At 55.7% G+C, this 18,098-nt stretch overlaps 4 protein-coding genes across 4 annotated transcripts; 2 read left to right on the top strand and 2 right to left on the bottom strand.

Annotated features, from left to right (window-relative positions):
- Positions 1-345: 345 nt before the first annotated feature.
- INS49_001795 (uncharacterized protein) lies at positions 346-1,564 on the top strand (the record flags this gene model as incomplete). Its single annotated transcript, XM_043162616.1, has 4 exons — positions 346-636; positions 707-789; positions 882-986; positions 1,126-1,564. The coding sequence occupies 4 exons, from the start codon at positions 346-348 to the stop codon at positions 1,562-1,564; spliced, it is 918 nt and encodes a 305-aa protein (XP_043031122.1).
- Positions 1,565-4,974: 3,410 nt separating this feature from the next.
- Positions 4,975-6,776, bottom strand: INS49_001794 (uncharacterized protein; the record flags this gene model as incomplete). Its single annotated transcript, XM_043162615.1, has 2 exons — positions 4,975-6,216; positions 6,396-6,776. 2 exons carry the CDS (start codon positions 6,774-6,776, stop codon positions 4,975-4,977), a joined length of 1,623 nt encoding a protein of 540 aa, XP_043031121.1.
- A 2,779-nt stretch (positions 6,777-9,555) lies between these two features.
- Positions 9,556-14,597, bottom strand: INS49_001793 (uncharacterized protein; the record flags this gene model as incomplete). Its single annotated transcript, XM_043162614.1, has 4 exons — positions 9,556-9,576; positions 9,653-10,317; positions 10,569-12,626; positions 13,640-14,597. 4 exons carry the CDS (start codon positions 14,595-14,597, stop codon positions 9,556-9,558), a joined length of 3,702 nt encoding a protein of 1,233 aa, XP_043031120.1.
- Positions 14,598-15,109: 512 nt separating this feature from the next.
- Positions 15,110-17,930, top strand: INS49_001792 (uncharacterized protein; the record flags this gene model as incomplete). Its single annotated transcript, XM_043162613.1, has 2 exons — positions 15,110-15,168; positions 15,245-17,930. 2 exons carry the CDS (start codon positions 15,110-15,112, stop codon positions 17,928-17,930), a joined length of 2,745 nt encoding a protein of 914 aa, XP_043031119.1.
- Between the last annotated feature and the right edge of the window lie 168 nt (positions 17,931-18,098).

Raw genomic sequence — 18,098 nt, 5'->3', positions numbered from 1 at the left:
ACATTCCTGTATTCGGCTGTAGACCTGGGCACTACTATTTCGCTCTCGTATTCGTCTTTACGAAGGCGAGACCACCCTCTCGCCAATTGTCCACACGGGCCAAATACTGCGGCCCGACTTTATTGAACCAAGGGTTTACAAGCGGATTCTAACAAGACTCCGAAAAGTAAGGGCTATGGGATTGAAGTATAAAAGACCCAATGCGCTCTGCCTATTCAAGGTACAAGAGGACATATCTGTAATCCATTATTCCATCGCAGCACCCACAAATTACCCTCACTCTCTACCTCTTAACAACTCAAATAGCAAACATGACGGCTATCAGCAATCACATGGTTGAAGACGATGCCCACAAAAAGGGCGAAGCCATACATCTGGCGAGGGCCGCCGCTCTCAGAGCTTCCTACCAGCAATGCCAAGTTTGAGGAGAAGCCCTTGAACCTCACGGACGTGAGGACCCTCGCCGAGGAGGACAAGCCCAAGGTCGATACCCACGGGTTTTGCTTCGTCGATCTTAAGTCCGAGACTGTCGCAGGCGTCCATAATGATAACGACGCAGCGCCATATGTGGAAGAAATGGCAGAATTCCTGAAGAAGTTCCTAGGTGTGGAGACAGTTATGGGTTTCAATGCCAGAGTAAGATGAGCCCAACCGCACAGAAATGTTGACGCCCGTCTTAAGAAAACTCACAACTCCCTTTATTTAGGCCCGAAGCACAAACCCCGATCACAAGATCACGCCGGTTAGCATCGAGGCACACGCCGACACCAACAAGGATATCGTCTGGGGGTACTGTCTCGAGGCCCCTGACCGAAGACGAGAGAGACCTCGTGCGGAGCGGAAAGCTCAGGCGCGAGAGTTTTCAATATCTGGCGCCCTAGGGTCACCCACGCGGAGGATTTCCCCCTGGCCGTCTGTGACCCTAACACGCTCGATGTAAACCGTGATATCATCATGCTGGATAACACCACGCCTGAGACCTTGGCGTAAGTACTGTGAAAGCAGTGCCCCAGGGCTCTTTCCGCCTTGTTCCATTTTCCCTCAAGGACTTGGGCATAGGAAAATAGCAAGACCTTCACGTGTGGGTTATATTCAGGCCAATGCTAACAGTTGATGTCAAAATAGTGAGCTGTCGTACGTTCGATACAGTCCGGAACGCAAGTGGTACTGGCTCAGCAACCAGACCCCAGACGAATTCATCCTCTTCACGCAGTCGGACTCGCACCCCCCACAAGACCAATTCAGGAACGACTTCAACCACGTGCCCCACAGCGCGTTCCGCAACGAGGCCGCCCGCCCGGGCTGCCCACAGCGGCAGAGCATCGAGGCGCGCTTCATCGTCCTGGAGCCCGCCCCGTACAGCCCGCCCGCCAGGAACCCGTCGAACAGGCCGCCCCCGGAGACGAGGAGCATGCCTTACACCAAGCACATCAAGGCGCCTAACGCCCTGACGGCCGAGGCGCCGGCGCCGGCTTCGAAGGAGGACAGGGGGGTCAGGCTGGGCGCGTATGTGGCCAAGAAGGTGGAGCTGAAGACTGCGCCGGTTGCTGTCAAGGCGAATTGATCTGCTTGAATGTGCTAGATTTGACGTATTTTTTTCTAGAAGCTAGAATAGGGTATTACACTACTTGCATGCCCAGGTGGAATTCCCCATCGATGGTCATAATTTGTCAGTTGAAACAGGAATTAAACAGGTCGCGCAAACTTAAGGAAAGTCAAGAAAATGGACTTCAGCATTATTTCGTTGTCCACCAAGTCATGTGATTCTTTGCGTCTTGAAAGCAAGAAATTAAAAATGCCAATCATTGCGCTTCTCACAGCTATGTGATTTCCCACATCAGACATGGGAAATCCACCTCCACTTTAGAACATCAGACACTTGTAAAGGTTCCGTCAATAAACTTTGTACGGAAACAGAGTGGTGTCGAGGGAAGTAATTGATGTAAATGTGTGCATAGAAGATTTACCGTACCCAATTGCGGCAGACACCTCATTCAGAGGTCTTCGGCCCGAGTTCAAGTTGATCGATCAGGGCTCGCTCCATCCGCAGCCAAAAGGGCTTCTCTGAGCCCGGGACAGAAATCTGCACTAAGACAATATGGACAGCCTGACCCCACGATTCTGCGAGTTTCTTGGCCCAACAGTGGCTGAGGTCTCATGTTTCAAGCCATGATCTGAAGAATTTACCATATACGAAAGCTTCCTTGTGAGGTATGAGGTGGCTTACTTGAGGCAGCTGTTCAGTGGAGTGGCATCAACGCAGATCTGGGCGTCCAGGCAACTATTATGCATGTCTCATTCACGCATTTGGAGAGTATACGTTACCAGGTTGCAATGTATTGGTACCGTTTGGTCAGTCTTGAAGTGGGCAAGGGGTGGTAGCTTAAAAGAGTGGCTTATGGCAACTCTAGGGACTCCAGTGGGAAAAGCGTTTACGGGATATTGCTCGGAACGGTGTGCTGCTGGCAGCATCTTATTCAGCTGCGGTTTGTATTAGTTTCACATACTATTATAAGGCTAGACTGCGTCTTTATATGTCTCCTCCCCATGGCGAATAGTCTTGGCTCTGTCCCGTGACCTGAGTTTTGCTGTATGTGCCTGTGCCCATATACACAGTAGTAAACCGAGGTACGTCAATTCAAACTCGGTCCATTAACATGTCCAAAACTTTGATGCCTTCATCAAAATCTTTTCTGAAGATTCCCTGCATCACCCTAGGTCGTAGTGGCACGGCCGGTGCATCACGGATTGCCCGTTGAAACCCATATTCGTCATACCAGTCATCGTTGCTGTCGGCAAGACGGCCATCCACTGTCCTATGGTAGATCATGATGTGCTCTGCGGTGTGGTTGATTAAGCATTCCTAATTCTAGCTTAGCGTGCAACCGAGGGAAAGGAACTGTATTCAAACTACTTGGTATATATCTTTTCCGTCGCGAGGCCGACGGTACCTCACCTGATGCTTTTGCAAGATGATGGCCGGATAGAAAGGTTCTTGAAACAGTTCCTCCTCACTCTCCGTGAAGCCAATATTACAGAGACTATCATAAATGATGCGTTTCTCTTTCTCTTTAGGTGTCAGGTGATCAGGGTCGAAAATTTGGCCCATGTTGAACCATTGAACATCATCGCAATCAACAAATTGTGATCAGTCAACCTGCAGGTCTTCAGTTTGGGCAGATGGCTAAGCGTCTGGGCGAACAACAATGCTTCATAACCCTGATTCCCGCCGCCATTTGGAGATGATACATTTGTGATGTGCTGCTCAAGTGGACGTATTGCCTCGCATGACTTGGAAAGACAGCAAACATCGGCGCAGCGCCAGAGCAAGGTTCCATATCAACGACAGTCCGGGACCAGTAGACGGGCATGGCTTCCTCATACACAGCCTGGCATGTGAGTAAGAGCTGGTGATGCTGCGAGGGTCGCAGCATCCACTTCTTCACGGGCATCATCCAACCTTGATCAAAGGTGGCGGCACGGTGCCAAGGGAACGAGGTGGTCTTGGCCGTGGACCCCTCGAGAGCCTCACCGTAGATCTTGAGGCGCAGTTCGGCTGGGAGCATCGTGAAAAATAGCGAGTCGAGTTGCCCACTTGCAGTTCTGTGCCCCTTGTCACAGGGCGTTGCGGTATCAATGGTACGGGTTTTGGTGTTTTCCATGATTTCGGCTGGCCAGCGTTTCAAGTGTACTGAAGGCTTGCAAGAAAAGAGATGTCAACCTCTTGTGATTAAGTTGACTGACATGAAGTGATTTGTGTAGCACTCATGGAAAAGAAAGAGAGAAAAAAAATGACAACCCCTCCTTATCACCAGGCAAATGTCAGGCAACGTGCCCTCTCAACGGTGGTCTGGAATTCAGCCAGCAGGTAGCTACGTCACAGCGCGTCACTCGACCCTAAGAGGGTCACTGCAGAGGCCTCAGGTCCCAGGGGTAGACGACCGCGGGCTCATTCCCTGGACGAGGCTCTACTGCATCAGAGGTGCTGTATGAGTGCGCAACCACAGTTGTGCGTATTTTTTGACTGTTGAGTCAACGGCGTTGGTTTAGGTGTTGAGACAAGGGACGGGTTGGGAGTTTTGGGGCCGCACTTACACACGCAACAAGAGGTGGAGAGAGAGGACGGGAAGCATACGGGAGGGACCCACCTGACAGGTGTGGACCGCCAGCTGTGGACCTACTGTACGCACCTAATGGGTACCAGGTAGACAGATCGACTACTGGAGACGAACCAGCCCAGGTCGGTCGTCTGGCAGATGAGTTGGCAGAATAGGGGAAGATGGATCCAATACCCGCCCAGGCTATCTAGTTAGGTATACTGGGCATCAGTCCATCGACACAGGTGATTCCCACAAAGGTGTTTGCCCCAAGGACACATACATGGTCGCATTCTTCGCCATTGTCTAGGACACTTGCAAACTCCAATGGAAAAGGGGTAGACCCAGAAGTAGCCTTGGCTGACAGTGGCCTTCTAAATTGTGTTCCCAATAACCAATATCGATGAATTCGTGTGGATGTTGGAGTGTGACTGGTCCCAAACGTTGATGTCTGTTCCTGTTTCACGAAGCGTTGTGCTCACCGTGCAACCAAGCCGTTGTTTGCACATCATATCAAGGACTGTAATGCCAGGCCCAGGGACAATGAAAACTTCAGTGTGACAGACAAGGAAAGGTGTTTGATTTGTGATCTAGGATCAGGGAGTGTCACTACTTAATCCTCATGCTGACAGCAGCCTCGGCCCTTCTTCCGCCCTTTAAAGATACAAACTTCGCATGCGTGAAGACACCCAAGGAAAACCCAACCCGTTTATGATGCGTGAAATTGGAGCACCCGTGTCACGACTGACGGTGCTATTATGCTAGATAAGCCAAGTCCCACCCAGAGAACCACTTTGGAGTGGGTCTAGAGAGCCCCTTTCAGGTCTGCCCCGTCCATCATCTGAGGACGTGAAGGTTATGGCACATGTTCCCCGCTTTAGGCGTGGATCTCACCGAGAAACTCCTTGAGCTCCTCATCGACGAGCTCATGGATCTTCTCGGAGAACTTCTCGGCCTTGTTGGCAAAGGACTCGCCGGCCGACGTAACCTTGCCAGAGATGACCTTGAAGTCGTTCTCGATGGCCTTCTCAAGCTCTGAGACCGACTCGAGGACCTTCTCATCAGCACTCGACTTCCTCTCCTCGGGCTTAACGACGTAGCTACCGCCCTCGACGATGGACGAGTAGTTGCTGCAACCGCCGCCGTTCCAGGCCAGCAGGTTGGGGGTGTCCCGGGGAATATCAGTGAGGGCATCAACGGTGGCAATGCTGATCAGCTGGCTCTTGAGCTCCTTAGGTGTGATGGCAGCGACGGAGTACTCAGAGTCGGAGGAGGGCTGCAGGGACAGGTAGTAGGCCAGAAGACCGCAGATATGGGGAGAGGCCATGGAAGTTCCCGAGATGGTGTTAACCGCGGTCTTGCTTCCGATCCAAGTAGACTGGATGCTCAGGCCAGGGGCAAAGATGTCAGTGCACTTTCCGTAGTTGGAGAAGTAGGCACGGCTGTCGTCAATTGCCGAGGCACCGACGGTGACGGCCTTGTCAGCGGCAGCAGGCGAGTAGTTGCATGCATCCGCGTTGTCGTTGCCTGCGGCGACTGCGAAATGAAGACCAGCGTCGACGGCAGCGTTAACAGCCTGGTCGAGCAGGTTGGTCTTGCCACCACCGAGAGACATGTTGGCGACGGAGCCCTTGAAGCCCTTGCGCTTGCCATTCTTGGCAGCCTTGACCGCGTCCTGGTGGGAAGTGGCAGCGAAGTCGACGCCAGCAATGACATCCGCCATTGTGCCACTACCGTTAGAGCGGAGAACCTTGACAGCATAGACGTTGGCCTTTTTCGCGACTCCGTACTTCTTTCCGGCGATGGTTCCGGAGCAGTGGGTGCCGTGTCCGTTGCCATCCTCGTCGGCATCACCGTTGGGGATGGTCTTGCCCCAGTGGGCGCGGCCCTCGAAGTCAACGTGCTCAGTGTTGGTGCCGGTGTCAATGACATAGGCGTCGACGCCCTCGCCACCGTCCTCGGCATAGAGGTATTTGTTGAAAGTGCCGAAGGAAAGGGAGTTGCGATGGGAGACACGAGCGAGACCCCATGGGGCCATCTTCTCGGTCTCGCCGTCACAAGACTCCTGAGCTTCGTACTTCATCGTGTGGACGACGGTGTCTTGCTCGATGGCCTCAACCTGTCGGCAAATACCGGATCAGCAAATGTACGATTGAAATGATGGCAAGGGGATTACTGTTAATCAACATCGTGGTACTCGTAGCATCTGGCAACAGAGGCAGCCGGCCAAGCCGCATACGATGTTCTGAAGGAGAGCGGTGCTCTCCGATGAACGGAGTAGCTGGGAGTTGGACTTACGTCAGGATGTCTTCGGATCTCCTCGATGGTGGCATCATCAAAGTGACCGGCGTAGCCCATGAAGGCACCGCCGATCTTGTAGGTGTGCTTAAGACCCTCGAAGACAGTGTCGACGAGAGGGAACTGGCCACGCTTCCGCAGCTCACGCTCGCGGGACTCCTGGCTGGCGGAGTGGACCGAGCTCAGCCAGGTGTGGTGGTCGGCGGCGTGTGAGTCAGTCACATGCTTCTTGAACTTGATGATGTAGCGGTTGGGGATGGCGTCGGCGTTGGACGAGCTCAGGATGGGGGCGACCCCATCGTGGATGGTGCCGGTGCTGAAGGATGGAACAACAGCAGCTGCAGCGCAGGCTGCGAAGGAGAGGGCGGCGAAGCCTCTCATGGTGACTGCGAGCCTGGGGCGGAGATGACAGGAACGATAAGGAATGGAGGATGGTCAGTGGATGTCTACCAGCGACGACAAAAGGTTGCGGATAAAGTAGGAATCAAGAATGACGAAGAATAGGCGCAAGGATAGGAGATGAAGAGCAGAGGTCGTGTGGACGCAAGATACAGAAAACGATGATGGACGGACAGGTTGATGTTGTTGTTGATGGTGATGGTGAAGGAAGAGGAAGGACGAGGGTTTAAGATGGACGAGGGACCGAGGAGTAGAGCAGGTCGATCAGCAGCGGCCGTGTTGCGTTGTTGGGGCAGCTGCTGTCGTTATCAGAGGAAGGCAAGGCACGGGACCGGCGTTATCACCCACTAAGGATGACGACTGACGACACCACGGGCACGATGGACCAGTGCTAGACAGTACGTACCTCGTGCCAAGTGGGGATCCCAGGCGCGAGTGGGGCCCCCAAGTCGCAGGTACGTCTCGCCCGCTCGCGCCTGCCAGGCAAAGGGTCCCGAGAGCCAGCACTGAGCAGCCCAGCTGGCAAGCTGCCCAGGCTGCTAGGGTGCGCGCCCAGGTGAGACTTAGGTAAGCCGTGTGCGTAGCCCACGGCTGCCTTGCCTTAGGTGCAAGCGGTTCCCCTGCCAGCTTGCGCCCCACAAGGAGACGGGGGGGACGCTGGTAGCAGGAAGCTGCACCCAGCGGTCTTCTTGTTCTCGCCTGCCTCCAGCCTGCCAGCTGCCTGCCTGTCAGGCCCTCTCTTGGTTCGGAAACGGAAGGGGGGGCTGGGCTGGGCTGGCGGGCCGGCCAGGGGGGGCTAGGAGCTTTCCCCGGACTTGCGAGGCAGGCAGCTGCACACCCTCGCTCCCCCGGCACGAAGCAGGCAAGCTCCCCTGATAAGAGCTCCTGTGCTGAGACGCCTGTATCTACCCACCGCAGATACGGTTTGGATTCGAGCTGAGGCCGGATGCGATGTCAGACATCTAGTTGGCACGAGACCTGCTCGTTTATCCATTGCAGAAGCAAGAACAGTGTGAAACACCCTCCCTCCCCACACAACCATCTAGTGCCGTGATCACGCAGTCTAAGCCTGCCAGAGACAGACACTGCACTATGTCCAGGAAGTGAGTACCAGGTACGGCGGCTGAGATCATGCGGACGAGGACCCTGCGGGACAGCAGCAACCACCGGCCACCCTCGGGTGAACCTTATCTGAGATGATGGATGGTCGCCTCGACTCAATCCGCAACCACTTCCAAGGACCGGCGTTCGCCACACCTGGCAGGAGCTGTCCACGACAAAGCTGATGGCTTGCCCTGCGATGGGTCCTCCTGGAGCTCACGTTGACCGTCGAAGTCCACAGTGAAGTTATGTGTCATCCCAGCATCCTCGCTTCCCCCTTGCCCGTTCCTCCAGCTCCTCCAGCAGCGGAACGGGAGGCTTGCAGATCCCGCGGTACCTACGTAGGTCAGATGGACGCGCAGATGGCACCACGTGCCCTGAGGCCGAACCGGCCACCCACACGCACCACCATGCTGGCCCTGAGTCAACTGCGAGGCGAAAAGGAGCCCATCATGCCTCTGTGGAATGACTCGAGAATTGATCTCGGTCGGGAAGCAAAGCCCCCTATGACGCCCTTCTTGACGATCCCCGCCCATTCTAGGGGAGGACTGTGCTGCGAAGAAGGGACCCCTAAACCCATACGAGCACACGGGCCATGAAAGCATATTCTACACCGCACCCTGAGGGAGGACGGTCAATATCATGATTGTCGTTCCCTCACCGAGTCCAGACGACAGGGTAAGAATACACAGGCCGATGTGCGAGCCTCTTACTAAAACTAGACTGCTTTGAGTTGGCATTCAACTAGACGACCGGTTTGGTCACCGGTTCAGATAGATATTGACACTGCAAGTCCGAACCTTCTTACACCACAGCCTTTTGCCAAGTATACAATCGTCGAGCACAAGTCCGTACAAAACATATTGAGAACCAAAATGTCCATTGTGCCGTCTATGCATGGAACCTTCCGAACATCGTAGCGCAACCGCGCAAAGGCATCCACAACACCCAGGGCATATTCCCCCCTCCCCCCCTTCTGTTTGCCCGGAGCACCAACCTGTCGTGATCTATTCACCAAAGTACCATCTATGGAGCCACTGGGAGAATCTACCAAAGGCCGGCCGGATCAAGCCGCTGTCAGCCTCGAAAACCGGCCAAAACGGATACGGCCGTCGCAGCGCTGTCCCTCTAAAGTATGCCGCCGAGAGCTGAGCGTTGGCAGCCTTCCATATCCTCCTCTCCTCGATCAGAGCTATCACCATTGTAGCGAACCACAATAACAAGATGAACAGAGCGATCTGGAAAAACGGAATCCTGGCAAGTACAGGGCGCCTCACGTTCTGCCCGGCCAGGTATCGCAAGTTCAAGTACCAGAACATTTCACCCACCCAGAGAGACAGGGACATCAAGATTTCGCGGAATCTTACGAACAAAGCGAGAATGTAAACGTCCCAAAGCAGTGTCAGGAACGTCATGACTCGATCTCGGGGTGCAGCCTCAGGCGTTGGGACGGGAGTGGCAGGAGGCGTTGGGTCGTGAAGGGCAGGAGGCGCCGACCCCTCTCTGCGTCCCGCCCCCGGGATCCGGGGGGCGATAGGATCGGTCCCGATGGGAGGCTCTGAGCTCCCGCTATCTCTCCTCCCGGGCCCGGCAGGTTCTGGCTCAGCGGGAGCGTCTGCGTCCCCTCCTCCCCTAGGGCGAATGAGACCTGCTGCTGCCGCTAGCACATTTCTGAAGCCCTCTGCGAGACTCAACGGGGGCGCGGCTCGCGGAGGCGCTGGCAGTCCAGCCATGTTTCTGCAAGTGTAGTAGGCGACCTGTGGCAATCCACCCGCCGGGGGAACGCCATATGTGCCCCTGCCACAGCAGGGGCATCTCCCACCGCGCCGGCCGCCAGGTGCTATCGCGGGGGCTTCCACTGCCGGCTCTTGCACTGCCGATCTCTCTTCCTCTGGAGGTTGTATCGGCACGGTCCCTGCTTGGTCGCCTGGGGCTTGGGCCTCAGGTTGTTCGCCCGGGGCTGGGGCATCGGCAGGGGCATCGGCAGGGGCATCGGCAGGGGCATCGGCTGGGGCATCAGCTGGGGCATCAGGCTGGCCGCCCTCCGCGCCCGCCGGATATGGTGTGTTCGGCCGGTCGGCGTCATTCGCCTCCTCGACGATGCCGAGTGCGGCCAAATCAAGCGGGGCAGGCCTCCTCCTGCCGTTGCCCTCGTCTGCCGCCGTCCCGTCGTCCGCAAACCTCACACTACGGCCGCTGCTAGCCCGAGATCGTGACGATCCTGCCCCTGATGAGCCTCCCGCGGACCTCGGCGGGTTGCCGAGAGCGAGGTCGCAAGTACAGCCGCAGGTTGGCAACTCACCCAGCTCCGGTGGGAAGCGGAAAACGGGCACGCAGTCGTCGCATGGTCCGTTGGGGTGCGTGGCGAGCCATTCCGGAATCACGCGGAGAGGCGCGAGATTCACAGCATCCGGCTCTCCAACTGACGCATTTGAGCGCCTACTGGAACCGCCGGACTGCCTGCTGGAACCACCGGATTGCCTACTGCCAGCCGCTGACTGCCTGCTGCCAGCCTCTGGCGATGTCGGAACTCCACCTAAGTTGCTACCGGAACCATCCGATTGCCTACTGCCAGCCTCCGACTGCCTCTGGACCCAGCTGAGCGATTACCGGGAGGATCCGACTGCCTGCTCCCGGCCTCTGATTGTCCCCGAGACCTGGGCGATTGTCTACTGCCAGGATCTGATGGTCCTCCCTGCGCCTCTAGTTCATCCGGGATGTTCTGAGGGCTCGCTGTGTCTGCGCGCGAGCCCGACCGGCTTCGTGAATCGCCACTTGACGACTCTCTGTCGCGGTTGCCTCCGAACAGGTTGCTAAACAGGCCAGTCCCAGGGCGGCTAGGGGGAGAAACTCTGGTAGCTTCGAGTCTCGCGACCTGTGTGGAGAGCCCTTCAGCTTCCTGCCTGAGTTGTTCTCTACTTTCTGTGACGTCGCGGAGCTGGAGCAGGAGCTGGGTCCTGGATAACTGAGCGTTTTCCGAGAATGGCGCCGTGTTGGCATCCAAACCCTCAGAATTGAGGCCGGCCCTTGCTCGGAGCCGCCGCACCAGTTCCTCATGCCGCCAGAGGTTGGTCAGAAGGTTCGTCAGGTCCGTGAAGGTCTGCTCACGCGCTGGGGATCTAGGGGGTGACCCTGCCGGCGATGTGGATGGCGCCGCTGGGGCGGATCCGTCGGAGCTGCCCTGACTTGGTGGCTGGCCCTCGGGATCCTGTCTTGGTGGTGCGGCTCGGGAGTTTGCCTCCTCAGCCTGCCGCCTGAAATAATCCACCTCGAATTCAAGTTCCTCTATTCGTCTTAGGTCGTCTCTCCGTGCTGCGTTTGTATTGACTTGCCATTGTCTTCTTTCTTCCTGTTGTGCCTCCTGTGTTCTTTGCTGTTCATCTTCGAGCCCAGTCGTAGCTTCTACGGCGTCTAGACGAGCCTGTTCTAAGGCCAGGACCTTGCCTATGAGTTCTTCCTTCGAATTTCTCCTCAGCGCTTCAGGGTGCAAGGGGGGGAGCTCCGGTTGCGATGCTTGTGAATCGAGCGACAATCTGCCAGAGGCGCGGGACGTGCCTCGCCGGCGGCCTAGGGTGGGTGAACTTCTTTCCATAAGGTCTATTATGATTTTGGCCGTGTTTTCAACATAGATCCTCTCGTCGTCGAGGCCGTTATTCACTCTATCCCTCGCCGCTTGGGTTCTTCTCTCCGTCTCCTCGATAATTTGAGTCTGGACGTCAGCCGGAACCCTCGCTCCAGCCGCTGCGAGCACTTCTCTCATGCCCGCCATCCCTTCGGCCGCAATTTCATCCAGAGTGTTGACGCCCAGCTGGAATTCCCACTCCTGGGCGCGGCCACGTTCCTGCTTCCATTTGACCCAGTCATTCGTGACTTCATAAACCCTCATTTGATCGAATATACCGAGGAAGGCGCGGTTCCGTCTGTTGGACACCCAATCAGGGTCTACGGGCGTGGCAAGAAAATCCCCTCGATTACCACCTGCGCTCCGTGACACAAAAGGACTGGGCCGATTGCGTACTCCGATGGGGGTCGGGGTGTTCTCTCCTCTGGCTTCGAGATCGGCAACCTCAGTATCGATCGAGAGCCCCGTATCGGCGCGTGTCGCACGGGGGCCGGCATTGTCTTTACCTGGAGGGGATCCCGCGCCCTCCTTCGAACCGCTGCCTTGGCTGTTAAGCCTACGGCGGGAAGGGCCAACGAGCTCGGGAACCTGTGGTTCAGGAGTCTTGGATCCTGGCTCCTCCACGAGAGAAACAGGTCGAGACCCAGATGTTACTGACTGGTTGGACCCCTGGGGAATGTTGCCTGCGCTACCAAGCGTGGCCGAGGTAGCACGTCGGCCACCGATCAATCGCGTCAAACCAGACAGGAAGCCGCCCTTTGACGGTGTCGCAGGGACAGCTCCAGCTGATGAGGGTGTTTGTGCAGAGTTCTCATCCTGCGACTGTGGGCTGAAGGGCCCGGGGAGTTCTGGACGCACTGGGTCAGCCCCTTGAACGGCTCCTTGTTGAGGCTGCCCGGTGGCACTTGTGTCTTGCGTGCCTCCTCCGTCTGGGTTCTGGTCGGCGCCGGCCGGTGGCTGAGGGGGCTGAGCATCGCCGCCAACATTAATTTGGTCCCAGTCTGCGTCCTCTGGTTCCAGGAGAGCGGCCAAAGGATCATCTGCTGTTGGCTCAGGAGATGGTGGTTTGTTTCCGTCGCCATCATCACCGCCCGTGTTCGACATCGCGGCTGGCAGCAATGGTATTCGAAGTGCCAGTGGATTGTTGCTTCAAGTCTTCTACGACAATCCGCTCGTAGGCAACTCTAACAGCTTTAGACAGAACAACCTGGGTACTATCGAGCGCGACACCTTCTCGGTGCTTCGCTGGTTAAAGACCCTCTTATGCCGCTGCACCATTCCATTGTCCCGTACGCATGAAGTCGGACGTTTGTGATAAAGAAACTCTCCAAAAGCAGTAAATTGAGGACATTTTGATGAAAACGGCGATGCGTACGAGTGAGGGGATGGAAGTGAAGACCAGCGGCTTTGTGTTGTGCTCATGAACGCGAAAGGGGCGTCCTAGCCGGGGCAAACCATTGTCAACGGATCCGGACGTCACTGCCCACCAACTCGTCGGAAAATCACTTGCGCCACTCACTGCACGTCGGAAAACTTTCCCTCCTGTTGAATTGAGCCTCGTGTGGGCATCTCTTCGTCGCAATTTCATTGAACTCGAGCCCATAAGTCATCAGGCGCAGCCTGTACTCATAAACGCTACCGCTGGTCGAATGTCGTATGTAAGCGGTGCGCCCCATGGAAAGAGGCCCTCAAGAATGAAATACTCTCGCAATGAATCCCCAAGTCTTTTTTTTGGCTGGCTGAGTATGATCATGACCAGGTCCCTCGCAAACGCCGAACGCCCTTTGCTGCACCCAGCCCAGTGGCCCTTTAGCTATACGCTCTGCAAGGTTTGACATGCGACGAGTGATGTGGATCTCTTGCTCGTCTAGCTGTACCAGCCTCGCGCTCCTGGACCCTGTGTTTGTGACTCCTGTCTGTGTTCAATTATGGGCTCTTTGATGCTGAAGGCCTGTATAAGATCCCTCCACGTTGGCATGTCGATTGACATAATTGCTTGCCGCTTCATGGTCCCATGTTTGGAGACCGAGTTTGACGGCTGTCCCTTTTCACCAGCGCTGGATGGGCCTAATTGATGTCAGCAAGATGTACAGTCGAAGAAGCCATTAGTGTCCAGACTCACAAAGAGATGGGAGCCCATTCTCCTCGAAGTGCACTTCCACCATTCCCTCGCGAATTAAGAAGCTCACGTAAAACATATTCTCCACTGTCTGGCCGAAAGATCTAGGATTGATGCAAAACCGCACCAGATCCATGTTGCCTGTCTCTGTGACGCCCAATATTTCCATTGCCCGTTCCATCTGCTCGTCATCTACGCTGTCGTCGTCTTGCATCTTCTGCAGCTCATGTATCGCTGTGTCTCGCACCGACTTGAGCTGCTTCAAGATCTTGGTGCAAATGGCAGTGAGGTCGTTCTCGTTCTTTGCAAGGTCCTCAGTATTCAAGACTTCAGGCCGAACCTCCTGTAAGTCCCGTACACGCAGCGGGGCCGTCCTTGTGACCAGTTTCCGGACTTTCTTCTGTACCGACAGCGGCCCAAGCAGGAAACCCGAAAGTGCTGGTCTCCTCACGTTGGGAATGCAGGCGTACCGCCCGAGGTGCGCCCAGTCCATCATATCACCACCCTCCTCGTCATCCGAAGCGTCGTCGTCGGATCCAATGGCGCCTCGTTGCGCACCGGCCCGACGGTTGCGCTGGGTGTGCGTCAGCTCCTCGTCCTCGTCGTCCGCTATGCCGGCGCCGCGGCGCATGTACGTGATGCACTTGGAGACGAACTCGTCCGTGTCAATGCCATTGCCCAGGTTCCCGGCGGTGAGTTTCTGCAGCTTGCGGCTCTGGAGGTCGACCAGCGTAACGAGGGCCTTGGAATCGATGGCAGCCTCGTTTGTCTGTTTAATATTCTTGTTGATCTCCTCGAGGCGTGCGAGTGCCTCGGCGACTTTTGTGGAGCCGACCTGCATGTAGGCCTCTGCATTCTCATGCATGTCTCTCTCGAGGTTGCGGATGCTCTGCTGGATCTCGCGACGCTCCTCGAGCGACTGCTCTGGGTCATATTTGCTTGCATCTTCGTCGGGCTCCATGATTGGTGTACTGGGAAGTGAGAGAAGCCACGAGTGAACTGGGAGAGTCAGGACCAAAGTGCACAGAACAGAAACGACGGGTTGAGATGAAAGACGTGAGCGATCAGGATGTTGGACCCTGACGCGACTAATTAGATGGGAGACGCGTTCAGGTGAAAGTGCTGCGGGCGGGTACAGTGAAGCGTGGGGTAGGCGCTGACGCCATACAGGGGCTGCCCTGTCCTCCAGCGCAGCTCTCCTTTCTGATAACGGCTTATCGGAAGCTCATGTTAGCGCTGCCTGCCGCTGAGGCCCCATTTGCTGTGGGCGCAGCCGTGCTTGCGGTGATGATCTCACAGGCAAACAGGCCAAATGATCTATGCTTTGCGATTCCGCAGTTGACCATTTCCACCACCTCCTCGTCAACTCACCTTGGCTATGATCCCGCTCCTCAGTTGAACATCGAAGCATCTGGCTTCTGAGAACTGCCATTTTGCAGCTATCGGGCTGGACACAAGGCAAGATATGAAACGATGGAGCCATTCTCTTTCGCGAGTTCCGAGGCAGTCCAATATCCTGTCAGGGTCCGCATGTAAGCATATCTTCGCACTCGGAAGATCATGTGTCTGTGCCTTCTGATGCGCCTGGACTGTACTGACTCTTTTCAGAATCAACTTGGAAGGCGACGAAACCCCTTACCTGTTCTCCACGCTCCTCGAGAAAGCAGAGCTTCGCCATGTCGGGTCCAACACCAGCCCTCACTCGGACCTCTATGTCACGGTGCAAGTTTGGGCAGGCTCAAAGCCCCTGACAGTTCCTGTCCAGACAGCATACAAAGCTTTCAGGACAGAACGGAAATGGAACGAGTGGCTGACGCTGCCGATAAACTACTCCAACCTGCCAATCAACTCGTGCCTCGCCGTCACAATATGGGACCTCTCCCCCACGGGTGGCAACAACGCCCAGGGGCATGCGATTCCCTTTGGCGGCACCACACTCCCCTTGTTTGACAAGGATAACCAGCTCCACAAGGGACGCCAAAAATGTCATGTTCACAGACACAAGCTCGCCGACGGCAATGACAACACGACTACACCGGCGGTTGAAGGGAAAAAGAAGCCGGGAAGGAAAGGCGAGATCGTCGTTGTTGATAAGGACGCTGAAGAGATGGACCGAATGGAAATACTATTCAAGAAACACGAGATGGGCGAGATAGCCAAGGTGGACTGGCTAGACCAACTGGTCTTCCGTGGCTTCGAGAAGCGCAACCTGCAGGTTGCGAAAGCATCCGTCAAGGACTTGGAGCGGCAGCGTGCGCACAAAAGCGCCGCCAGAGACAGCAATGGAGAGAACACGCAAGAAACGGACCGAAATGGAGACACTAGTCCTGGACCCTCCAAGTTCACACTCAACGTGGAGCTCCCCCGTTTCGACTTTCCAGTCGTTTTTGCTGATCACGAATACGCCCCACCACCAATATCCTCGTTACAACATCTCTCGGCCTCACAGTCTAACATTCAGCTCAAACCGCCCCCAGAAGTCATGTATGGCCCCGGTATCGACGGCGTTGGTGTATCAGATGGCGTGGGGAGTCGACTCGTCCGCGTATATGACCCCGAGGTAGGGCAGAGAGACAATCCGGCCGAGAGTAAGCACAGGCGGCTCGTCCGAAGCCAGCATAGGCATGGGATACTGGACAAAGACCTCAAGCCGAACGCGAAGACGCGAGACGAGCTCAACAACATTATGGAGTACTCTCCGACACAACCCTTGTCTCCTGAGGAGAAGGATCTCATATGGAAATTCCGGTACCACCTGAACCGTGACAAAAGAGCACTTACCAAATTTGTCAAATCCGTCAACTGGCAAGATCAGAGCGAAGCCAAACAGGCCGTGCAAGTTCTCGGCAGGTGGACCGACATTGATGTGGACGATGCTCTGGAACTCTTGGGACCGACCTTTGACAATGCCACTGTGCGAGCCTACGCTGTCCGACGATTGCACAAGGCAGATGATGACGAGCTCCTGCTTTACCTTCTTCAGCTCTGCCAGGCCCTCAAATTCGAGCACATCTCTCCCGAGTCTGGTCAAGAAGTCACACAGGACTCATCGTTGGCCCAATTTCTGATATCCCGAGCAGTCAACAACTTCATACTCGGCAATTACTTTTACTGGTACCTGATGGTCGAATGTGACGACGTTAGCGACGACCAAGCACCTGAAGTCCGGAAGATGTTCCAGAAGGTGGCCTTCGACTTCATGACCGAACTCGAAAAGCGTTCGGACGGCAAGGAGACGAGGAAGCTGCTCTTGCGGCAAGCCGAGTGGATTGCGATCCTATCGAGGATTTCCATCGAGATTAAGGAATCGAATGAGTCGATACCTCGAAGAACGGACCGGGTGAAACACTTCTTGGCTGATCCCAAGAACGAGCTGATCACCATTGACCCACCCTTACCATTGCCGCTTGACCCCTCCGTCAAGATCGTCGGCGTCGCGCCGCAGGAAACGATTGTTTTCAAATCATCCCTTCACCCTATCAAAGTGGCTTTCAAGACCACGACAGGGCAGAACTACCCAATCATCTTCAAGACGGGAGACGACTTGCGGCAGGATCAGCTGGTGATCCAGATCATCACGCTCATGGACCAGCTTCTGCAAAAAGAAAATTTGGACCTTAAGCTCACCCCCTACAAGATCCTCGCCACGAGTACGAGCGCGGGTCTGTCCCAGTTTGTCCCCTCGATGCCGTTTCAAAATATCGTGACCAAGTACAAGAACGCCCCCGTGCTCGCCTATCTGAAGCAGAACAATCCCGACGACAAGGCGCCGCTCGGCCTGCGCAAAGAAACACTGGACACGTTTGTCAGATCATGCGCCGGATATTGCGTCATCACGTATATTCTGGGAGTCGGTGACCGACATCTGGACAACCTCCTCCTCGCCCCTGATGGGCACTTCTTCCACGCCGATTTCGGCTTCATCCTGGGCCGCGACCCCAAGCCCTTCGCGCCAGCCATGAAGATCTCCAAGGAGATGGTCGAAGCCATGGGGGGCACGAACAGCGAGCAGTACCGCCAGTTTACACAATACTGCTACCTGGCGTACGCCGCTCTACGGAAGTCGAGCAATTTGATTCTCAACTTGTTCAGTCTGATGGTAGACGCGAACATCCCAGACATCAAGCTCGAGCCGGATAAGGCGGTTGTAAAGGTCAAGGAGAGGCTGCAGCTGGAGCTCAACGAGGAGAATGCCCTGCGGCATCTGGCGAGGGTGATTGACGATAACTTGTATGCGTACGCGCCGGTGATGATAGATCGTTTGCATGCGATGACGCAGGCATTCCGAGCCTGAAGCAGACCTCCCAAGCTGTCCGCCTGTGGGCCAGACCGCCAATGGCGTAGAGAATCTGGGACTGGTTGCGATGGATTATGGGGTTATCTTGCCACTGCTATGTACAATTTTATCTGCGTTGATACCCACTCGAGCGAGAACACAGTGCAGCCTCTTCGGCTTGTGTGA

This window comes from Diaporthe citri (assembly GCF_014595645.1).
Source record: "Diaporthe citri strain NFHF-8-4 chromosome Unknown scaffold_1, whole genome shotgun sequence".
Lineage (NCBI taxonomy): Eukaryota > Fungi > Ascomycota > Sordariomycetes > Diaporthales > Diaporthaceae > Diaporthe > Diaporthe citri.
The sequence above is the reverse complement of the archived record's forward strand: the minus strand, read 5'-3'. Positions and strand labels throughout refer to the sequence as shown.